At 35.1% G+C, this 20,518-nt stretch overlaps 2 protein-coding genes across 2 annotated transcripts; one reads left to right on the forward strand and one right to left on the reverse strand.

Annotated features, from left to right (window-relative positions):
- The first annotated feature begins 2,418 nt into the window (after window positions 1-2,418).
- On the forward strand, window positions 2,419-15,263 carry LOC105139921 (Tetratricopeptide repeat (TPR)-like superfamily protein). Its single transcript, XM_011046559.1, has 23 exons — window positions 2,419-2,943; window positions 3,037-3,098; window positions 3,186-3,278; window positions 3,372-3,444; window positions 5,419-5,733; window positions 5,847-5,917; window positions 6,500-6,631; window positions 6,752-6,793; window positions 6,905-7,429; window positions 8,008-8,162; window positions 9,152-9,656; window positions 9,763-9,825; window positions 9,906-10,007; window positions 10,256-10,573; window positions 10,649-10,741; window positions 10,826-10,927; window positions 11,027-11,131; window positions 11,544-11,677; window positions 11,994-12,177; window positions 12,321-12,452; window positions 12,820-12,932; window positions 13,019-13,100; window positions 13,393-15,263. The coding sequence occupies exons 1-23, from the start codon at window positions 2,874-2,876 to the stop codon at window positions 14,989-14,991; spliced, it is 5,070 nt and encodes a 1,689-aa protein (XP_011044861.1). The 5' UTR covers window positions 2,419-2,873; the 3' UTR covers window positions 14,992-15,263.
- Window positions 15,264-15,577: 314 nt separating this feature from the next.
- On the reverse strand, window positions 15,578-18,140 carry NHO1 (Actin-like ATPase superfamily protein). The gene is made up of 4 exons (XM_011046560.1): window positions 17,837-18,140; window positions 17,535-17,756; window positions 16,200-17,151; window positions 15,578-16,109 (listed from the first exon to the last, which is right to left on the reverse strand). The coding sequence occupies exons 1-4, from the start codon at window positions 17,974-17,976 to the stop codon at window positions 15,864-15,866; spliced, it is 1,560 nt and encodes a 519-aa protein (XP_011044862.1). The 5' UTR covers window positions 17,977-18,140; the 3' UTR covers window positions 15,578-15,863.
- Between the last annotated feature and the right edge of the window lie 2,378 nt (window positions 18,141-20,518).

Raw genomic sequence — 20,518 nt, forward strand, 5'->3', positions numbered from 1 at the left:
TTATTATTATTATTATTATTATTATTACTATTACTATTGTTGTTGTTGTTATTGTTGTTTTATAATTGTTGTTTATAATTTGTATAATTAACCTCTCTGTGGTTCGAGCCCGGTCTTGCCGGGTTATTTATTACTTCGACACTCCTGCACTTGGGAGAAGACATCAATCTTTTAGTCGTGTCATTTTCCTAATTGTTTAAGGTCATAAAAGATTAGTAGTAATTTAATTTTATAAGTATTGTATTAAGTTGATAGCCCGAGTTTTCTATGAGGAAAGTTTAACAACTTCTTTCTCTCCAAAGAAAATATATTGTAGCATGTTATTTTACTTAGTTTTGGGGTTTTGTTATTTATTTTATAACTTTGGGTTATTTTTAATTTGATCTTAATATCACCTTATTAGTCCATTAGTGTTTGGTTACTTTGTAAACTATAAATACTCTATTTAAGGGTAAAATGATTTATCTTGGATTTTTTTAGAATGATATTGTATGTGTAAGGTTTCTTATATTTTTAGTTTTTTATTAACTATTCAAAACTTGTCAAAGATTAACTACCTTTGTAATGTTCATCCTTATACTTTGATTTTTCAGTAAAGTAATAATTGGGTTGGGTTTTTTATGAATATGATTTTTCCTTTCGTGGTTTTTTTTTTCTTAATTTTGATCATGGGTTCTCCAAGTTTGCATTACCCTGGTTAGAGGGAGGAAAAAGAGGGGATTACTATATCCAATGGTAGAGAGAGAAAGTCATTGTTAACACCGATTCCATCCATAAAAAAAATCTATCATCATATCAACGAGTTTCATTCAATGAAGAAAGTTTAACTTGGGTGTTATTTCACCATAACATTGCTTGCATGGGTAGATATAACGTAGAAAAGTTTTTGGGTTTCAACTTGATTTTTATTTTGGATTGAGTTTTAGGTTGTTTGAAGGCATAAATAAGTTTATCTAGGTCTTTATATTATTTTTAGGTGTTATTGAGTTAAACAAGATTAAAAATTATTTTTTTGATTGAAAACCCACTGCCCTGATTTTTCGACGACTCCCTAGTCGCTAGATTTTTGGCTTACAGACGGTGTATTATCTACAAGCTTAGAAAATACGTTGTCTACATGAGCTAACAACATATCATTTGCATATATAGATGACACATCACCCCCTATGAAGATTATACATAGTCTATATTGTTTTTTCAAAAATAAAAATAAAAATAAAAATAAGAGTGCATGATGTATCATTTATCCTCTATTATTTGGGAACAAAAGCCTCTTTACATGGGAAGGTCCTTATGACTGACTTGATTTTTTTATGTGTTTTTCATAGCTATTAATCCTAATTTAGGGCAAGGACTCAGGATGCTCCCACGAGCTAGGCAGGTTAACTAATATTTTTTTTTATTTTTTTAATAAAAAATGAAAATGACATTATTTTGTGTTTTTTAAAAGTCAACAGGTGTTGGACTATGCTTTATCTAGATTAACCCTAGCTGTTGAACAAGTCATGCTTTATTAATTACTCCCTTTATTTTTTTTTTAAATGTAACTTGACCTAAGCCTGGATCATTCACGTTATGGGGTCAATCAATTGTACTAATACAAGTTTTATAAAGATAGTATTTTCAATCCCTTAAACTTGAAAAAAATATTATATAATTCTCTTTTAATATATTAAAGTTTGTTTTTTTTTTTAATTTGGTGTAGTAAAAACATATTCTTTATCAAATATATATATATATATATATATATATATTTTTTTTTTTAAGTCCTACGAGCTACCATGTTTTTTGTTTTTTGAAAATCTCCTTTTTAGTTGTTTGTAAATAAAAAAATCTCATGCACCTAATTGGTGTATAATTGAATAAAACATAATTCTAGAAATAAAAAGTTGTTAGAATGAACAATTTAAATAATAATTTTAATAGGTTAATCTAAATTAATTTAGTCTTTTGTTTTTTATTTTAATTTAATATTTTTATTTTTATTTTTATTATTTAATATTAAATTAATTGAAAATTAAAAATTATAATTTTTTACAGGTTTTTTTGTTAACATGATCCAAGTAACAATTTTAATTGATTATTTCAGGTTTACCAATAATGTTTTCAATTATAATTTTTTTTTAGCGTGAACAAATTCTCACAACCCTTTTACCAATAATTAACTTATTCGCACAGCCAATTCTCTCCAGGCACAATGGGATCTCCTTCGCGGCACATGCCACTCGAGCACTCCCTGCTGTGCCCTCCAACACACGACACAAACTTGTAGGCAAAACCGAAGGCGAGCCCCAACGTCTTATAAAACAAAAACGGATCGGCTGCATGCCACGTGGCAACAAACAACGGCCAGATTCATTTGGACCTCCCACCGATTATTTATTTATTATTTATTTATTTCCCTCTTGGTGCATGGGTTTCTCCTGGCCTTAAGAAGGCGCTCTCTAGCCACGGGGAGACAGAGAGAGAAGGAAATCAAGGTTTAAGCAGGAAGGAGAGGTCAGGATTGCTCCCATATCTCCAAAAGGGCAAATCCAACAAGAACACTTATCCTATCCCTTCTTTTCATTGAAAAGCTACCTAATCTCACCAGATTTTCCCTTCTCGCTCGTCACTCGTCATCAATGGATATTCTTAATTTATTTAGCTAGTTCGCTCTCTCTCTCTCTCTCCTCTCTACACGCTTCCTTTCTTGGGTTTTCTTTAGCGCTGATAACAACACCTAATCTCATCAGGTTCATTGTTTTCTGGGAAAAAAAAGGGTATCTGAAATTGTGTGCTGCCGACACACACACAGGTTTTTTCTTCATCTTTTTTCCTCCTATTTCCAGTGCACAACACGCAGCTCTGGTTGAAGAGGAAGAAGAGAAACAATGGCGCCAAGGTCAGGGAAGGGGAAATCAAACAAAGCTAGAGCAGAGAGGAGAAGGAAGGAGGAGAAATGTGATTATACTACCTGTTTTTTTCTCTCTTTTTTTTTAATTAATTATTCCGACATTGATATATGTTTTTATTATAAATTAACTTGATTTGCAGCTGTTCCTAGTGTTGTTGATGTCACCGTGATCACCCCATATGAATCGCAAGTTGTGCTCAAGGTGGTGCCACTACTCCTGGTATTTTTAATCATTTAATTTCTTGAATATTTTAAGCCCTCTAATCGATTATCTGGGCTCCTCTTGAAGGGCATCTCCACTGATAGGATACTTGATGTGAAGAAGTTATTGGCTGCAAATGTGGAAACATGTCATCTCACAAACTATTCCTTATCTCACGAGGTTTTCTACCATTTCTGTCCTCTGTAAAGCATGTGTAGAGAGTTATTAGTAATATTATTTTTAGCTTTTTTTTTTCTTTTTTTGTGTTTTTAGGTGAAAGGGCATGGGTTGCATGACAGAGTAGAAATTATCTCCTTGAAGCCCTGCCTGCTCAAAATCATCGAAGGTAGGTGAAGCTCCTCGCCAAACAACATCTCCCTCTCTCTGATTTTTCTTTTTGAAAAAAAATTAATTTTAGAGGAATTTACAACTTTTTTTTTGGGTAAATACATCCAAAAGAGCAAGGAACACTGAGCTCTAATTGTCGTATTCGCCATCCCATCATCCCAATCAACCGTATTAAAATAATTTGGACACAAAAAGACAGTTCTCAGCTCTCATTGGAGACTCCCAAGGGAGAGGTCACCATGGAAGTTGCAGGAAATGTAGGGACATGCACCGAGCTCATGTCACGTGAGGTGGGTCCATGATAAAAAGGATCTTGACAAAATCTCATGTCCTAAATCGTAATTAGGTCAAGGGAAAACGATCTTGCTGTGATACCAGCAACTAGCGAGGATGCCTGTCTTCAAGGTCCATAGATGCTTTATAATCTTAGATCACAAGTGTTAAGTCCCAGTAAGTTTGTTTTAAGAATTTGAGTACTCGGCAGTGATTGATTTTTAAAATGTTTTTATTTAAAAATAAATTAAAAAAATATTTTTTATTAAAAAAATTAATTTCGATAATATTATATTAAAATAATCTTAAAAAAATAAAAAACTAATTTAAAGTAATTAAAAAAGATTTGAATTTTTATAAAAATAATTTTAAAACATAAAAATAAATAATATTTTAATTTTTCAAATATAATTTATAATGTTAATTTGCGAGCTTCATGTTTAGACATCTTCAACACTTAGTCACATGTTTATACACTTTCAAGTTTTTAATTTTTTTTAAAGATTTTTAGGTATAAATAAAGATGATTTCAAAATTTATCTTATTTATTTTTATATATCAAAAATATTTTTTTAAAAAAATTAATTTTTTCATAGTTTTTTTTTTATTTTTTCAATCATTTTAATATATTAAAGTTAAAAATAATTTAAAAAATAAAAAAATATTATTTTAATATATTTTCAAGTAAAAAATATTTGAAATATTTGAATTTTTTTTTTATATATAAAAGTGACACAATTTAAGCTACAAAATCTCAATAAGTATCTTTAATTTTGGTTAGCTTCTAATGATTTTTGTTCACGGATGAATGTAGTTTAATTTGTTTTTCCAAATTAAGAATATATAAATCATTTTCATTTGCTCAATGATTGTAGCAAAACAAGGGGAAGAAAGAGGTTTTGAGTTTGAATCCCATGTTTACCAATTCATGATTAATTTCAAAATAAAAAGTAGGTTTTGAGTAGATTCACTTTATCTTCTATAATTAAATCTTAAAAAGGACTATATTGAAATTTTATAAATGCTGGGTTGGTAGTGAGAAAATAAAAAAATAGGGATCAAAGTGGAATATTAATGAATATACAGGGAATAAACTGTAGTTTTCCATAGAAGGTAGCAAGATTACAGATAAGGGCAACGACAAAAACAAAGTAGTTACGTGCAATGCATTTCACATGTCAAACCCTTGTTACCACATGCTTCCCATTTTCCTTTTCATTTATTTTTTTAAACCATGAATTTCACATGTTATGGTTTTGCAACTAAAATAATTTGTATAGAAATTATAATGTATTATTGTAATTAGTGCTCTATAATTATTAAAAAAATGCAAGTAATTTAAGCCATTTGAGTCAATAAGTTTTTAGAAAAAAATAAATAAGTAATTGAAAAAAAATAAAAAATAAAAAATGACAAATCTCATGCAAAACTGAACAATTAACTAGACGACAAAAAAATTAATTACTCAAAAAACAAAAAAGACTTGAATATCATAATGAATTCTTAAAAATGTTTAATTTAAGTAAAAAATAAAATAAAATAGATAAAGTAAATCTGAGTAAATGTTTTTCCCCAATAATTATCTGACAATTTTATATCTGAATGTGTCCGGCGTGTGAAAGAAAAGAAAATGACTAAAACATTACCCGACGCTGTGAGTTAATTTACACACCTTGCCACTGTGCTTTTGTAATTGCAGAGGACTACACAGAGGAGTCGCAGGCCGTAGCTCATGTACGGAGGCTGCTGGACATAGTGGCCTGCACAACCAGGTTCTCCAACAAATCCAGGCGACCGTCACCGTCAATATCACAATCCAAACGGTCTAACAGTGCTAGGTCTCCACGGACCAGTACTCCTGCAACGCCACTGTCCGACGATGCAGCATCCGAAACGACGTCGGTGTCGGCCGCTATGTCGGAGAGTATGGACATGGCGGCGATTCACCCGACGCCGAAGCTGTCTGAGTTCTATGACTTCTTCTCCTTCTCTCACCTCCCGCCTCCTATTCTCGGTAATTAATTAATTGCATTTTTAGCTTATTTTCCTAGGCTTGTCTTTTTTATCTCTCTTTTTTTTTTATTGTGTTAATTAGTTGTTAATTTTATATTATTGACGATGTTGCAGATTTGAGACGATGCAGTGAGGTTAAGGATGGAGAGGAAAGGTCACGACCGGGTGATTATTTTGAATTTCAGGTTCATCGTCTCCTTTATTTTCACTTTTATCCTCAAGTTTTGAAATTCTGTAATGTTATCCTTATAGTTTCTAAAACTTTCCAACATGACCCCTGACCGTTAAATATCTTCCTTTTGAATTTAGTTTTTTAGTAGGGAATAAGCATTTTTGCATGATATTACAAGGTAATATGCGAATTAAAATGAAAGAAATGTGATGAAAACTATGAAAAAAAGTTAATATGCGAATTTTAAATTATAGGATAGAAGCATAAAATTGATGAATCTACAACGGGCTAAAATTTTCAAATAAGGACCAGTTTGTAAATAAAAATTAATTAGGGACTAAAATATTCTTTTGCAATTCAGACACTATAAGAAAATTATCAAGGACTCCACTTCATTACTAAATTTTTTGCAACTAAATAAATGAATATAATAAATCATCTCATCTCATCACATCACATTATATGATACCAAAGATATCCTGAGTGCGAAAAATGTAGATTACCCGCATAGAAATTTAACTTTTCATGAGCTTATGGCTTATCAATCCTTTGTCATGGCAACTGAAGCTGCATTGATGTGATTGATATATTCCAGGTTAAGATATGCAATGGAAAGCTAATAAAGGTGGTTGCTTCAGTAAAAGGGTTTTATGCGGTGGGAAAGCAATTTTCCCTAAGCCATTCCGTGGTGGATCTTCTTCAAAATCTCAGCCGAGCTTTTGCCAATGTTGGTTTGCTTTCATCCAAGTTCCAGCCCTTCTCTTTTGTTGCATTTGTTTTGAAATCAATTGGCTTGCTATTTGCCTTCGGTTTGTAATTGATGGATGTGTTGCTGTGGTTACTGCAGGCATATGATTCCCTTATGAAGGCTTTTGTAGAGCATAATAAGGTCAACTTCTTATACTCATTTAATATAATATAGGCTTTTGCCATAGACATCATTACTGTTTTGAAGGCAAAAAATATGTGACATCTTATGTTTTCGCTTCTTCCTTTCCAGTTCGGTAATCTTCCTTACGGATTCCGCGCAAATACATGGCTAGTTCCTCCATCTGTTGCGGACTCTCCATCAAGCTTTCCATCCCTTCCTGTAGAAGACGAGAGCTGGGGTGGCAATGGTGGAGGGCAAGGAAGATATGGTGGGTATGATCTTCGACCTTGGGCCACTGATTTCGCGATATTGGCTAGCCTACCATGCAAGACAGAGGAGGAGAGAGTGGTGCGAGACCGGAAGGCCTTTTTGCTTCATAGTCAATTTGTTGATGTTTCAATTTTTAAAGCTGTTGGAGCGATACAAGGTGTTATTGATTCCAATCTTCAAGCAAGAGATACAATGTCAGGCTCTTTCTTGCTTGAAGATCATGTAGGAGACTTGTCCATAGTTGTAGAACGTGATGCAGCAGATGCAAGCTTGAAGACTGTGGTCAAAGTCAACGGCAATCACTTATCTGGTATCCCTGCTAAGGAAATTGCTCAAAGGAATTTGCTTAAAGGGGTAACCGCAGATGAGAGTGTAGTTGTTCATGTAAGTATAGTTTCGTTTCCTTCTTCGCCCTTCAAAGCACCATCATTCCACCTTCACTCGCATTGACATGCATGCAGTAGGACAACCTGCTATTACAAAATTGGATGTGCATCCATGGAAAAGCGCCTCTGACAATAACAATTTTGGGTTCCATCTTATTTAAGGAAATAAGCTGTCTTCCAATTCTGATCTTTTCACTCTCCCCCTCCCCTTCCTCTCTTCCTTGCTGGAACATTTCTATTTGTGCTGCACGACTGTCAGCATGAGGACTCATCTTTCCATTCTAAGTTCATCATTACCGGATTTTTGCACGGTCACATTATGCCAGGTGGCATTAAGATTTCTTCCTGAATCGACATCCTCTTTAGCTTCACCTCCTTGCAGTGCTTCCAAACTGAAACTCCATGACCCCCCTTTAGTACAGCCAATTAATCTTTGTTGCACATGACCAAATGATCATCTCAACTGGGTTAATGTCTTCATTTAGAATGGCAGAAGCAAAGTTACATGTTTATATTTGTTCTGTATTTCAAAAGTACATAAATAGACTGCTGAAACAACAGCTTTAATTTCTGCAGGATACCTCTTCATTGAGCACTGTCATTGTAAGACTTTGTGGATACACTGCAACAGTGAAAGTTGTTGGCAATGTGAAGAAGAAAAAGTTTGATGCTCAGGATATTGAAATTGATGATCTACCAGATGGAGGAGCTAATGCTCTTAATATTAACAGGTTTGAGCTACAAGCTAGATTTCTAGTCAACCTAATATCAGTGTTTGGAAGATTGTGCCCTGTTGGATGCACGTAGGATATACATGCTAATACTCAGAAATTGTGGAATTTATTCTGGTAGCCCAGGTCTTATCTGTTATGAGTCTCTTGTTTGAGTTGATTGTATTCAGAGTCAAAGTGTTTGTGTTGTTTCTGTAGATTATTGTGTAAAAGATATTTAAAACTGCAAGCTTAGGATCCCTGTTGAAAGGACAGCAAATTAGATTTATGATATTTGCTGCTCAGGATCCAATTGGAGAGCTGCATGTCAGATTGCTTTCTAGTCCTAATTTGACGACCAAAGCAAACACATAAAAGCAAAAGCTTGAAACATCTCTTAAGAGCATGTTTTAAACTCCTGCTTAAGGAATGAGGAAAACATAACACTACAAAAGTGAGTTAACTTTTCTTCCTTTAATATGTGAATATTTCCATGATATAAAAGTGTCCATTCTTCTAGCAAATGGCACTAGACCCTGTAAATTGCTAGGATATTCAAGAAAGAAACAAATGGCTATTATGTGTCCTTCACCTGTTGAAAAAGTTTATATAGTTTCTTCTAGCACATGGCACTAGACCCTGTAAATTGCTAGGACAATCAAGAAAGAAAAAAATGGCTATTATGTGTCCTTCACTTGTCAAAAAAATTTATTTAGTGTCCCATCCTTCGGTTTCCATATCAGATCTGAAAATTTTTCATCAGACATTACAAAAATAAGTTTGAAGTAAAATAACTTGTTTTCAAAGACTATAAAAGTTGACATTAAAAGAAAAGATAATCATGCAATTACTTTATTTCAGGAGTCAATTCTACGTTTACTAAAATCTAAAATTATTTAAATGCATACTGAGAGTACAAGATTTTTTAAAGGAAGTACTCTTGATTCATGTACATGTTTTCATCATGCACTATGGACTTAAAGGGATAAGCTATCCAAACCTTCTTGCAGTTTAAGGGTGCTGCTGCACAAGTGTTGCAGTGCTGAAGCATCTCTAGGACAGTCTTCTCACTCTACTTTGGAAGAGTTAGAAGCATCTAGATGTCTTATTCGGAAAGTAATTAAAGAGAGTTTAACCAAGCTAGAGGAGAAGCCAATTGCTTCAGAAAGGTCTATTAGATGGGAACTTGGCTCATGTTGGTTGCAACATCTGCAAAAGCATGAAGCTTCAAAAGATACCAATTCTAAAAGCCCTGAGGATAATAGTGAGAACAAACAAGCTGTGAAAGGTCTTGGAAAGGAATTCAAATTTTTGAAGAAGAGGGATATGAAGCCTACTGTGACTTCCATACATGGTAGAGAAGAAATTGAATCTGGCCTGTGCAGCCAAGCTATGGGAATTAATGCCGGACAACATAGCAATGATGAGTCCAACATTGGGTGCGAATTGAGGAGATTGGTTTCTGAAGAAGCGTTCTTGCGTCTGAAAGAATCTGGAACTGACCTTCATTTAAAGGTTGACTTGTTTTGTCATTTTCATTGTTGTTGTTGATGTTGTCTTTATTATGACCTAAGTTTTCTTTATTGTTATTTCTGAGTAGAACTGTATTTTCTTGCAACAGTCAGCAGATGAGCTTCTTCAAACAGCATACAGATATTACGATGAAGTTGCATTGCCTAAGCTGGTAATATTTAATTTATGCAGTGTCTTACTTTGCTGACTAGAGTTTGAACAGTTTATAATCCAGATCTTATACTTTATTAGGTAACAGATTTTGGCTCCCTTGAACTTTCACCTGTTGATGGTCGCACGCTGACTGACTTCATGCATTTTAGGGGACTGCAGATGCGTTCTTTGGGAAGGGTGGTGAGAAATCTCTCTCTCTCTCTCTCTCTCTCTCTGCATGCGTGTGAGCGTGAGTGCGCGCGCATGGGTGTGTGTGTGATACTGTTCGATGACTTTATTATAACCAGTCCTCTTGCTATACTTTGAACCGATCTATGTAGATGCAAGTTTTGGCCAAAAGCCACAGTAATATCCTTGCAAAATTCTTCACTGTCTTATGCTTAAGTAAGTCGTTTTGATTTTGTTGATTCTAAACTTCTTGCAATCAGGTTGAACTTGCAGAGAAGCTTCCTCACATACAATCACTTTGTGTTCATGAGATGGTTACTCGAGCTTTCAAGCACATACTTAAAGTGGTTATTGCATCTATCAACAATATATCAGACTTGTCTGCAGGCATAGCTTCATCCCTAAATTTCTTGCTTGGAAGTTGTGGGGTTGAAGGCAGTGATCAAACAGTGAAGGATGACCATGCTCTCAAATTGCAGTGGTTGCGAACATTTCTTTCCCAGAGATTTGGTTGGACACTGAAAGATGAATTTCAGCATTTGAGAAGGCTTTCAATTCTTCGTGGACTTTGCCATAAGGTACTGATTGTTCTTACTGCTGTTGGCTGCTGCATATGTCCCAATCATGGTTTTTACAATAAATTCCCCTGCCAGGTTGGATTGGAGTTGGTTCCAAGAGATTATGACATGGAGTGCTCAAACCCCTTTAGGAAATGCGACATTATCAGTGTAGTTCCTGTGTGTAAGGTGTGAATTGTGTTATAAATCTCTCAAAAATTCTGAGCACATAGAATTTCAACCTAAATTTGATATATGCACAATGCTTCATAGAATGTAGGATGCTCTTCAGCTGATGGACGGACTCTGTTGGAGTCATCGAAGGTCGCTCTTGATAAAGGAAAACTTGAGGATGCTGTTAATTATGGAACGAAGGTAATAATATCCCATTGAATCTGTATGTTAATGCTATATGAATTCCTTTTTTCATTTAGACATCATTTCGTCTCAAAATATGTACTGCTTCCATTCAAGGCTCTAGCAAAGATGATAGCTGTATGTGGTCCCTATCATCGGACTACTGCCAGTGCTTACAGTCTTCTAGCTGTTGTTCTCTACCACACAGGAGACTTTAATCAGGTAACTAATATTCTCTTTAGCATTTTCTTTCGTTTTAGGGATTTGATTTGTTTCCTTTACGAAAAGGTATGTCTATAATTAGAGTAGTGACTGAAAAAGATATAATAGAATGATGCTTCAAATTGGTTGAACTGCACATGAATGGTATTCTGGACTTCTATAGAATGGTTATTTGAAAAGTTGGAAAGTTGAACACGGAAGCAGCTGGAGTTATGCTAGATTTTTATGAACATGTTTGGTACTTCAATTTGAAGCATTCATGCAATTCAGTAGAAAGTTCAAATGTTTTCACTTATATGAAATTATTGTGAGCTTTAGCCACATCAGACAGTTTTTTGGCATCTCTATCTATCTTATTGAAATATTATATGAATCTAAAGAAAGCTACTTTTTGGTTGCTTTCATTTGTTAGGCTACTATATACCAGCAAAAGGCTTTGGATATCAATGAGAGGGAACTTGGTCTTGATCATCCAGATACAATGAAAAGCTATGGTGATCTTTCTGTGTTTTATTATCGTCTTCAACACATTGAGTTAGCTTTGAAGTAAGTTCAAAGTGATTACCTTAAAAACTCATTTTGACTTGCTCACCTTTGATTATTGATGTAGTCATTCCAAATTAATGATATCATAACTACCAGAGATTTTCCAAATCTAAATTTATGGTGAAATTGTCCCTACTGGTGTTTGTTGTAATTAACTGTTTCCATGAAAACAGAGTTTCTGTAAATTTAAAATTTTAATGGAAATCTGCCCCCTCATCTGTGTGATCATAACGTATTCATTAAGTGATGTGCACAATCTGTAGTTCTGTTGTTGGACTTCTTGGAGTCTCTGATTGAACTGGATAAATTTCAACAGATATGTGAACCGTGCTTTATTCCTTCTTCAATTTGCTTGTGGTCTGTCTCACCCTAATACCGCCGCTACATACATCAATGTGGCTATGATGGAAGAGGGCATGGGAAATGTTCATGTTGCTCTCAGATACCTGCATGAAGCTCTAAAGTGCAATCAAAGATTGTTAGGGGCAGATCACATACAGGTTCTTTTCACTCACTAAATAACACCATGCATGCTAATCTTGTCAAGAGGTGGACATTTTTATTTTAAACTTATCTAAAACTTATGAAAAAGGATAAGAATGAACAAACACTTCTATTTACCTTCCTTTTCTCGGCCTGACAGACAGCTGCAAGCTACCATGCTATAGCCATTGCTCTTTCTCTGATGGAGGCATATTCCTTAAGTGTTCAACATGAGCAAACGACACTCAAGATACTTCAGGCAAAACTTGGAACGGAGGATCTTCGTACTCAGGTAATGGAAAATATGTAGTCGTGATCTAATTTACATGACTTCCCTTATGGTAAAAATATATATAAATAATACTAATAAAATAAATAAATAAGTAGAAGGATATTTGTTTACACAGACTTGTTTTCCATTGGTCGGTGTGGGCGTGCCTGGAAGTGCTTGATTCAGCTATCTTTAGGATTTTTGCAATTATTTTGGAGTGTTCAGCCTAGTTCCTGCATTCATGCCCATATCTTAAGGGTCTAGAACCTGGATAACTTTGTTCATAATCATAACTTTTTTTTTCGTTTTGTTGTGTCAGTGCTGGTTGCTTATAATTTTCTGCTGTCAATCTGCGAAACTCATCAAGGTGCTGTGTTTTTTAATGCAGGATGCTGCTGCATGGCTTGAATATTTTGAATCAAAAGCCCTAGAGCAGCAAGAAGCAGCACGAAATGGGACTCCAAAGCCAGATGCATCCATCGCAAGCAAAGGTCACCTTAGGTATTGATATGGTATTCTCCACATTACTTGTTTCTTCATCTGCATTTATATGTTGGGATACCAAAGCCTGTGACTCCCTGCTGCAGTGTATCAGATCTCCTGGATTACATTAGTCCTGATCAAGACTCTAGAGGAAGTGATGCACTCAGGAAACAGCGTCGTGCAAAGGTAGTTAATAATGCAAAGTTGTTTGATTAGAAGTTTTAAACAAACACATTTTTCTAATCTGCATCATTTTCAGATAGTAAACATGCTCCATATAGTTTTAAAAGCCAGAGAAATCCTGAAAATGTTATATTTCTGCTTCTTCTGAACATATAATGTCACATCTCAAGTTCCTCTGGAATGTTACTGAATTACAAGTATCGTCCACACCTGACAGCTCTCCAAAATCTGATTTAATTTATCTACTGTATTATGAGAACATGACCCCTATCTTCCTTTAATCTAAAATCCACAGGTACTCCAGGTTAGTGATAAGTCCTATCAAGTCCATCAAGATGTAATGGTCAAAGATGGCTTGGGAAATGCGATGGTGATGACAGATGATGGCAACACTCAAGAACAAGGGGTGGATGTGATTCATAATGAAGAAGCAGAGGAAAATGATGATATCACCAAGTACAGGCCCACAGTTGCGGGGGAAGTTGTTGAAGAAACAACTTCAGATGAAGGATGGCTAGAAGCCAATCCAAGAGGACGGTCATGGAAAGCTGCTGGCAGGAAATCTGGCCGTAGACGACCAGCTTTTGCAAAGCTAAACATAATTACTGCAGAATATTCAAGTAATAGAGAAAGAAGCTATAGGAGTCAAATCATTTCCCCAGCACAAAGAAAAACTCCAAGGACAATTACAATGGAGGTGTCACCTGCGAAGCAATCAATTGAACTGCAGGCAAAAGCTACTGTCTCCAAACCTTTTTCTGCTCCGGCAAATCTCACTGCTATGGCATCAAAATCACTCTCTTACAAAGAAGTAGCTGTGGCACCCCCTGGTATGGCTTTGAAGCCATCTCAGGAGATCGTAGAAGAATCAAGCGAGGCAAAACCTGAAACTCAGATATGCGGTGTTGTACCTGAGACATTTAAGGAGGAGGAAAGCAATGATATCCCTGTTATTGATAATAAACCAGGTCCTGATGAAGCAGAAGGAACTCATGAAAGTGAAACTGAACCCGAAAAATCTGGCCCTGAAGTTGAGGAAATTTCTTCTTCTAATCAGGAAAAGTTCATTGAGAAAAATGGAAGTAAGCTTTCAGCTGCAGCTGAACCATTCAATCCAGGACCATGCCCACTGGTTCACCCATTAAACTCAGCTTCTGTACCAAGCATATATGACGCAACAGCTAGTCAAGGAATGCTTGTAGTCCCAGTGGCACCTCCACTTGCAAGAGTTCCTCGTGGGCCTAGATCTCCGCTGTATTATAGAACTGCTCAATCTTACCACATGAGACAAGGTTTGCTGAAATACCGAACTCACTTGGCAACACAACCTAGAAGCATGAACCCGCATGCACCTGAGTTTGTTCCCAGTAGAGCTTGGCAGACAAATCCTGAAAATGGAGATTCTGCTATTTCAAACGAGACGAAATCTTTGCTCGAGAAAAGCAATGCAAGAGAGGAAGAGGAGTACATTAGTAAGGAATCCGGTAATGAAGTTCAAGATTGTTCTACAAAAAACACCACCTCTGAGACTGAGAAGGCAGAACTTGCAAGGCAGATACTGCTCAGTTTCATTGTGAAGTCAGTCCAGAATAATATTGATGGTGGAAGCGAGACCCTAGGCAGTAAAAGGTTTGAAAGTTCAGAGAACTCTTCGGATGCAATTGCTAATGACAGTGCAATTATAAAAATCCTCTACGGAAATGAAGGAAAGACAAAATTGGTTACTCAGTCCAGCGACGGTGAACAGCCGGAAACCCCAGATGCTAATAAAAACAATCAAGGTGACGGTGAAGGATTTATAGTTGTAACAAAGCGAAGAAGAAACAAACAGCAGTTCACAAATGGGGTTGCTAGGTTGTACAACCAGCAATCACTCTGTGCACCTGTTCTTTGAAAGAGTGAATAACTCGAAGTGGACGACAGAAAAACGGTGGTGTTCCATTGTCTTGCTTTTTATGGACAAAATCTCTTTGCAATTGCATCTCAAACACTGTAGAAATGATTAGAGGACGATGTGGAAGAGAGCCTGTATTTCGAGTCTATTGATTTTAGCTGTTCTTTACTTTGTAGGTGCCAATAATCTTTGTATAAATTGCAAAGTTTTTCTGTTAAAAAGATTTTGTTTGATTAATAAAAAGGCCCTCAGATTTGGCAACTTCATCTGTATGATTTCCTCACATATCATCCCTCCTCCTGTTTGTTTACAGTAATTGAGAAGCCCTCCGTTCCATGCCATTTTACTCCATTGTTAGGGTTTGGCTCTCCATCCCATGCTCAATTGAATTGAAGGGGTACAGAGAATGACACCATACTATCAGGCAGCCTCAGTGCAAGTTCTTAAAGATCCAAAACAAATGATTTCACCAGTCACAAGAAAACAATATGAGCGTAGAGCAAGAACAGGTGTTTTTGCGTCTGAGTTGAAGAAAACATCAAATCTGATGTACTGATTTCGAAACCATAAAAAAACACGCTAAAAATGTACTCTGATAAACGCTGTCCATGCACTACCGAACTACCAAACACACCCCAAGGGTTGATGAACCTTGGGGATACAGGACTTGCACAGGTTACAGAGTTGCAGGCAACCAGCTGAACCCCATAAATTTCCAGGATGGCCAGCTGATTTTAGCGTACAGAAATTGATCATATAATAGAAATTACAGATAGGATTAAACTGTCGGTTAAAATTATTAAGCTTGTAACAAAGATAAGGATCGAAATGCGAATGAAAAGATAGGATGGAAGCGTAATTAATAAAAAGCGTCAAATGGAAAGATCAGCCAGGTCAAAAGTCCTTTCAACAGCTTTGAACCACGAATCCACCTTCTTCTTCCTCAGCTCCTCATTTAGTTTGGGACGGAAAGTGGTGTCAGACTTGGACTTCTCTCCAGAAGCGAAAATCTCTTCCTCTGTCCAAACCCCGACAGCTAAACCTGCAGCATAGGCTGCTCCGAGGGCTGTTGTCTCGATATCAGCAGGTCTCACCACAGGGCTCCCTAGCAAGTCAGCCTGCGAGGGGCAATCAAAATTGTTACATAACAGTAAATAAGAGCAAATATGATTGATACAGTAACAAGAAGAACGCTTTAAAGCTCAAACCTGAATCTGCATCAAGAGGTTGTTGACAGTAGCACCACCATCCACCCTAAGCAAGAATTCTCCCTCCTCAGAACCTGCGGCATCTTTATGCATGGAATCCAACACATCCTTCACTTGAAAACACATGCTCTCAAGCACAGCTCGAGCAATGTGAGCCTTGCTTGTAAACCTTGTGATCCCAATACAAACCCCACGAGCATCATCACGCCACCATGGAGCAAACAAGCCATTGAAGGCAGGAACAAAATAAACCCCGCCAGTTGTGTCAGCCTGAGATGCCAGTTCCTCGATTTCACTAGCGCTTTTAATTATTCCAAGACTATCTCTGAGCCATTGAACTGCAGCCCCAGCAATAGCAATTGAGCCTTCAAGTGCATAGTTTGCTGGCGCTTTTGAGCCAAGCTTAAACGCCAAGGTGGTTAGAAGCCCATGCGTTGACTGTACCACCTCCTCACCGGTGTTGCGGAGTATAAAAGCACCAGTTCCATAAGTGCTCTTAGCCTCACCCTTTTTACAAGCTTGCCCGACCATCGCAGCGTGTTGGTCACCAAGACATCCAGCAATTGGGAAACCAACAAGCGGCCATCCCTCTGTGACCTTTCCAATAATCTCAGAATTACTGATAATTTTTGGAAGAATTTCAGCTGGGATTTTCAGGGTTTCTAATGTAGGTTTATCCCAATCAAGAGTCTTCAGATTCATGAGCATGGTTCGAGATGCATTAGAGACATCAGTCACGTGTAAGCCACCCTTTACTCCGCCAGTTAAATTCCAGATCAACCAAGAATCTACCGTTCCAAACAAAGCATCTTTCTTCTCGATACCTTCTTTAACCAAATCCACATTTTCCATCAACCAGATTAACTTCATGGCACTGAAATAAGTGCTAATTGGCAATCCGCATGTCTCAACGAAATGAGTCCTTCCTCCTGGCATTTCTTTCTCCAGCCTCCTGTTAAAAGAAGATATGCTTACAGTAATTCTTGGAAACACAGCAAATGATCAAATATTAAAAAAAAAAGAAGGTCAAAATCTTTTTGTACCATAAATTTCCAGCAATAGCAATCAATCAAAAGGGATACATTAGATCCTTACAATAAATCTTGGAAACACAGCTAATGATCAATGATTTGATAAAAAAAAAAGAGAGAAAAAAATGTCAAACCTTCTAGTATCACAAATTTCCAGCAATATCAATCAATCAATCAATCAATCAAATGGGGGTAATATCAAAACGAAAGCAACAATAAAGAAATTCTGATAAAGAAAATCCTCAGTCATAGGAAAAAAAAAAAATTGGAGTGAAGAATGGAAGATATGCGAAGTAAAGGAAACCTGCAAACAGAAGTGGTGCGAACATCCATCCAAACAATGGCATTATAGAAGGGACGACCAGTGGATTTGCTCCAAACAAGAGTAGTTTCTCTCTGATTAGTCAAACCAATAGCCTTCAAAGCAGCGTCCACATTATGCCCCTCTGCTGAAGCCTTGTCCACTGCCTTTGCCATGCACACCTTCACACTCTCCAGTATTTCCATTGGGTCATGCTCCACCCATCTACAACCACCACCAACATCATCATCATCATCATCATCATCATAAAGCAAAAGAAAAGAAAGGGAAATAATTTAGAGTACCCGGCTTGAGGATAGAGCTGGGTGAACTCAACCTGGTGAGATCCAACACAGCGACAGTCACGGTCATAGATGATGAATCTGGTGCTGCTTGTGCCTTGATCAATGGAGCCAATGAAGGCAGCCTCCTTTGTTTTCGCCATTTCTTGATTGAGAGACGGACAGAAAACAAACACGAGAAGATACACTGCCTAGGAGCAACTCTTAAATGGGAAGCCAAAAAATAAAGAAATATTTATACTACTTAAGAATATACTATTTTATCAATTTATCTCTTCCAAGCAGCATCTCCATTTATACTATTTAAAGAAAAATACTATTTTATCAATTTATCTCTTCAAAATAGCATTGGAGAGCTTGAAGCGAGAAAGAGGGAGGAGTTGATGAAACCAAGGCCTGTTCCTGTACTTTTATTTATAGGACAAGGAGAGTTGCCTTGGGATCGCAGACCTAGTCGTTTATCCACCCCCCATGTTTGGTGTTGATGTTATCATGGATCCTCCTTGAGTCCATCTCCACGTCTTTTGTATTTTACTTGTTCAATGCTAGCAATTATTATCCTTGAAATGGTTTATGAGTTTGTGAAAACTGGATATCTTCTTTGTATTTTTTTTCAAATCTTCAATGCAATATCATGGACTTTTCTCGTAATGAGGCGGTTTTTTTTGTAACCACGTTTCGCTGAATTTTAATTTATTTATTTTTAAATATATTTTTAAATAAAAAACATCTACAATAAATAATTCATACCTCTCAAAACACAAGAGAAGAAGTTCAATTCATCTTTTACAGAGAATTTAACTTCAGGTACTATTTGATTGATGATATAGTTGTGATTATTTTTTAAAATATTTTTTTGTTTAAAAATATATTAAAATAATATATTTTTATTTTTAAAAAATTATTTTTAATACCAGTATATTAAAATAATTTAAAAAATTAAAAAATATTAATTTAAAAAATTAAAATATTAAAAATTTTAAAAAATATTTTTAAAACATAAAAAAAATAAACACGGAAGCGAACGAATGGGAGAGAAGGGTAAAAATAGAAGAATAAGCAGTGATGTGAAAGGATAAAATGAGCGGTGGAGATGGTGTGTGTGGCCCAAGACCACGAGGCATAGGAGATATATCGTGACTTTTTAGGTTTCCTATCCACGGGGAGGGGATGGTTGGATGGACACGCCATGCTGGTGCATCGTCACGAGGAGCTCCAAAGTCAACATACTTAATTTACAAAAGTTTTATTCGTTAGTCTACGATTGGATTTCTTAAGATAAAGCCTAAATACGCTTAATAATTTATAAAAATCTTATTGGTCAGTCAATGATTGCTGATGGTTAATTGTGCTTACCAAATCATTTTTCTCCCGTCTACCAATTAAGAATTAACATCCTAATCCATCCACTTTAATCCGTTTTTCCTGTTTTAATCAAAATTAAATATAAGATTGTATTAATCTTATTAATAATAGGTTTTACTTAATTTTTTTAAAAAAAATAATAAAAAAATTATATCTTAAAATTTTATTTAATAATTTAAATTATTTAATTAAGATAATTCTTTGACATAAAAATAAAAAAAATATTTACAAGTGCTTGGAATTACACTACTTCCTCTTTTATCTATTAAAAAATAATATAAATTATATTCTAAGATTTCATTTAATAATTTAAGTTTGTGGATTGAAATGATTCTTTAATATGATATCAAAACTTTGATGATTAAATAATAACAAGCTTAAATTCCATTATTTTTATTTACTTAATAAAAAATTAAATACAATATAATGTTATATTCTAAAATCTCACTTAACAGATTAAATTTTTAAATTAAAATAATTTTTTGATATTATCGAGCGAAGACTCTAATTATTGATCTAACTTAAATTCAATCTAGTTTTTAATTATTAAAATAATAATTTTTTCTTTAAATTAAACAATGTTTTTAGGTAAATAAATTAATCATTAAGTTTTATAATTATGGTGGAGTCTCGTAAATTACTGGGAACGGAGGGGAATTAAATTGAGCTTTCTTTATGAAATGTCAAGAAAAAAAATAAAAAAAAATAAAGCTGAACGCTAAGAAATATTGGGCAGTCCCATCTGCCTAAGAGCAGGAAAAGGCTGTTCCCATAGACACCGATGTCATTTCAATATTATTATTACAAGTCTACCATTATAAGTCACCATCGCTGTCAACATCTCCATTATCTTTATTATAAATATTGCAATTCTTCTCCTTTTATTTTCATTATTTAAAAACCATGGAAGAAAGATAATTTACTTTATAATAAAATATTTTCCTAAATACTTCTACATGACGAAGGAAAAAAATCATTTTATAGGAAAATATTTTTTTTCCCACGAAACAAGATACCCTTTGCACGAAGCTAATTGATCCCAACACAAAATCAACACTTATGCCTAGTGTATTATTAGTATTGTTAATCCTAGAACCAATAGTTTTTTATTTTATTTTAATATGTAAAATTGATTCATTCTCTTATTTGAGAGTCTTGAGATGAATTAATATTTATTAGAATTCCTTCATCTTTTTTTAAAATTAATTTGTTAGAATTTTTATATATTGTTTTAGTATTCTTGATTTTACTCAACTTCAATATTATTGGGTTAATGAATTGACTCAATAAATTAATTATCTTGATAAATTCTACTTTCTG

This window comes from Populus euphratica, unplaced genomic scaffold (assembly GCF_000495115.2).
Source record: "Populus euphratica unplaced genomic scaffold, PopEup_1.0 scaffold203.1, whole genome shotgun sequence".
NCBI classification, from domain to species: domain Eukaryota; kingdom Viridiplantae; phylum Streptophyta; class Magnoliopsida; order Malpighiales; family Salicaceae; genus Populus; species Populus euphratica.

What these genes read in the sequence shown, in the direction of transcription:
- LOC105139921 (XM_011046559.1), top strand. Translation starts at nt 2,874, where the DNA reads ATGGCGCCAAGGTCAGGGAAGGGGAAATCAAACAAAGCTAGAGCAGAG. An exon ending in GAGAAGGAAGGAGGAGAAAT is followed by an intron (nt 2,944 to 3,036) that starts GTGATTATACTA and finishes CTTGATTTGCAG; the next exon opens with CTGTTCCTAGTGTTGTTGAT. An exon ending in CCTGCTCAAAATCATCGAAG is followed by an intron (nt 3,445 to 5,418) that starts GTAGGTGAAGCT and finishes TTGTAATTGCAG; the next exon opens with AGGACTACACAGAGGAGTCG.
- NHO1 (XM_011046560.1), bottom strand. Translation starts at nt 17,976, where the DNA reads ATGGCGAAAACAAAGGAGGCTGCCTTCATTGGCTCCATTGATCAAGGC. An exon ending in CAGCTCTATCCTCAAGCCGG is followed by an intron (nt 17,757 to 17,836) that starts GTACTCTAAATT and finishes TGGTGGTTGTAG; the next exon opens with ATGGGTGGAGCATGACCCAA. An exon ending in CGCACCACTTCTGTTTGCAG is followed by an intron (nt 17,152 to 17,534) that starts GTTTCCTTTACT and finishes TTCTTTTAACAG; the next exon opens with GAGGCTGGAGAAAGAAATGC.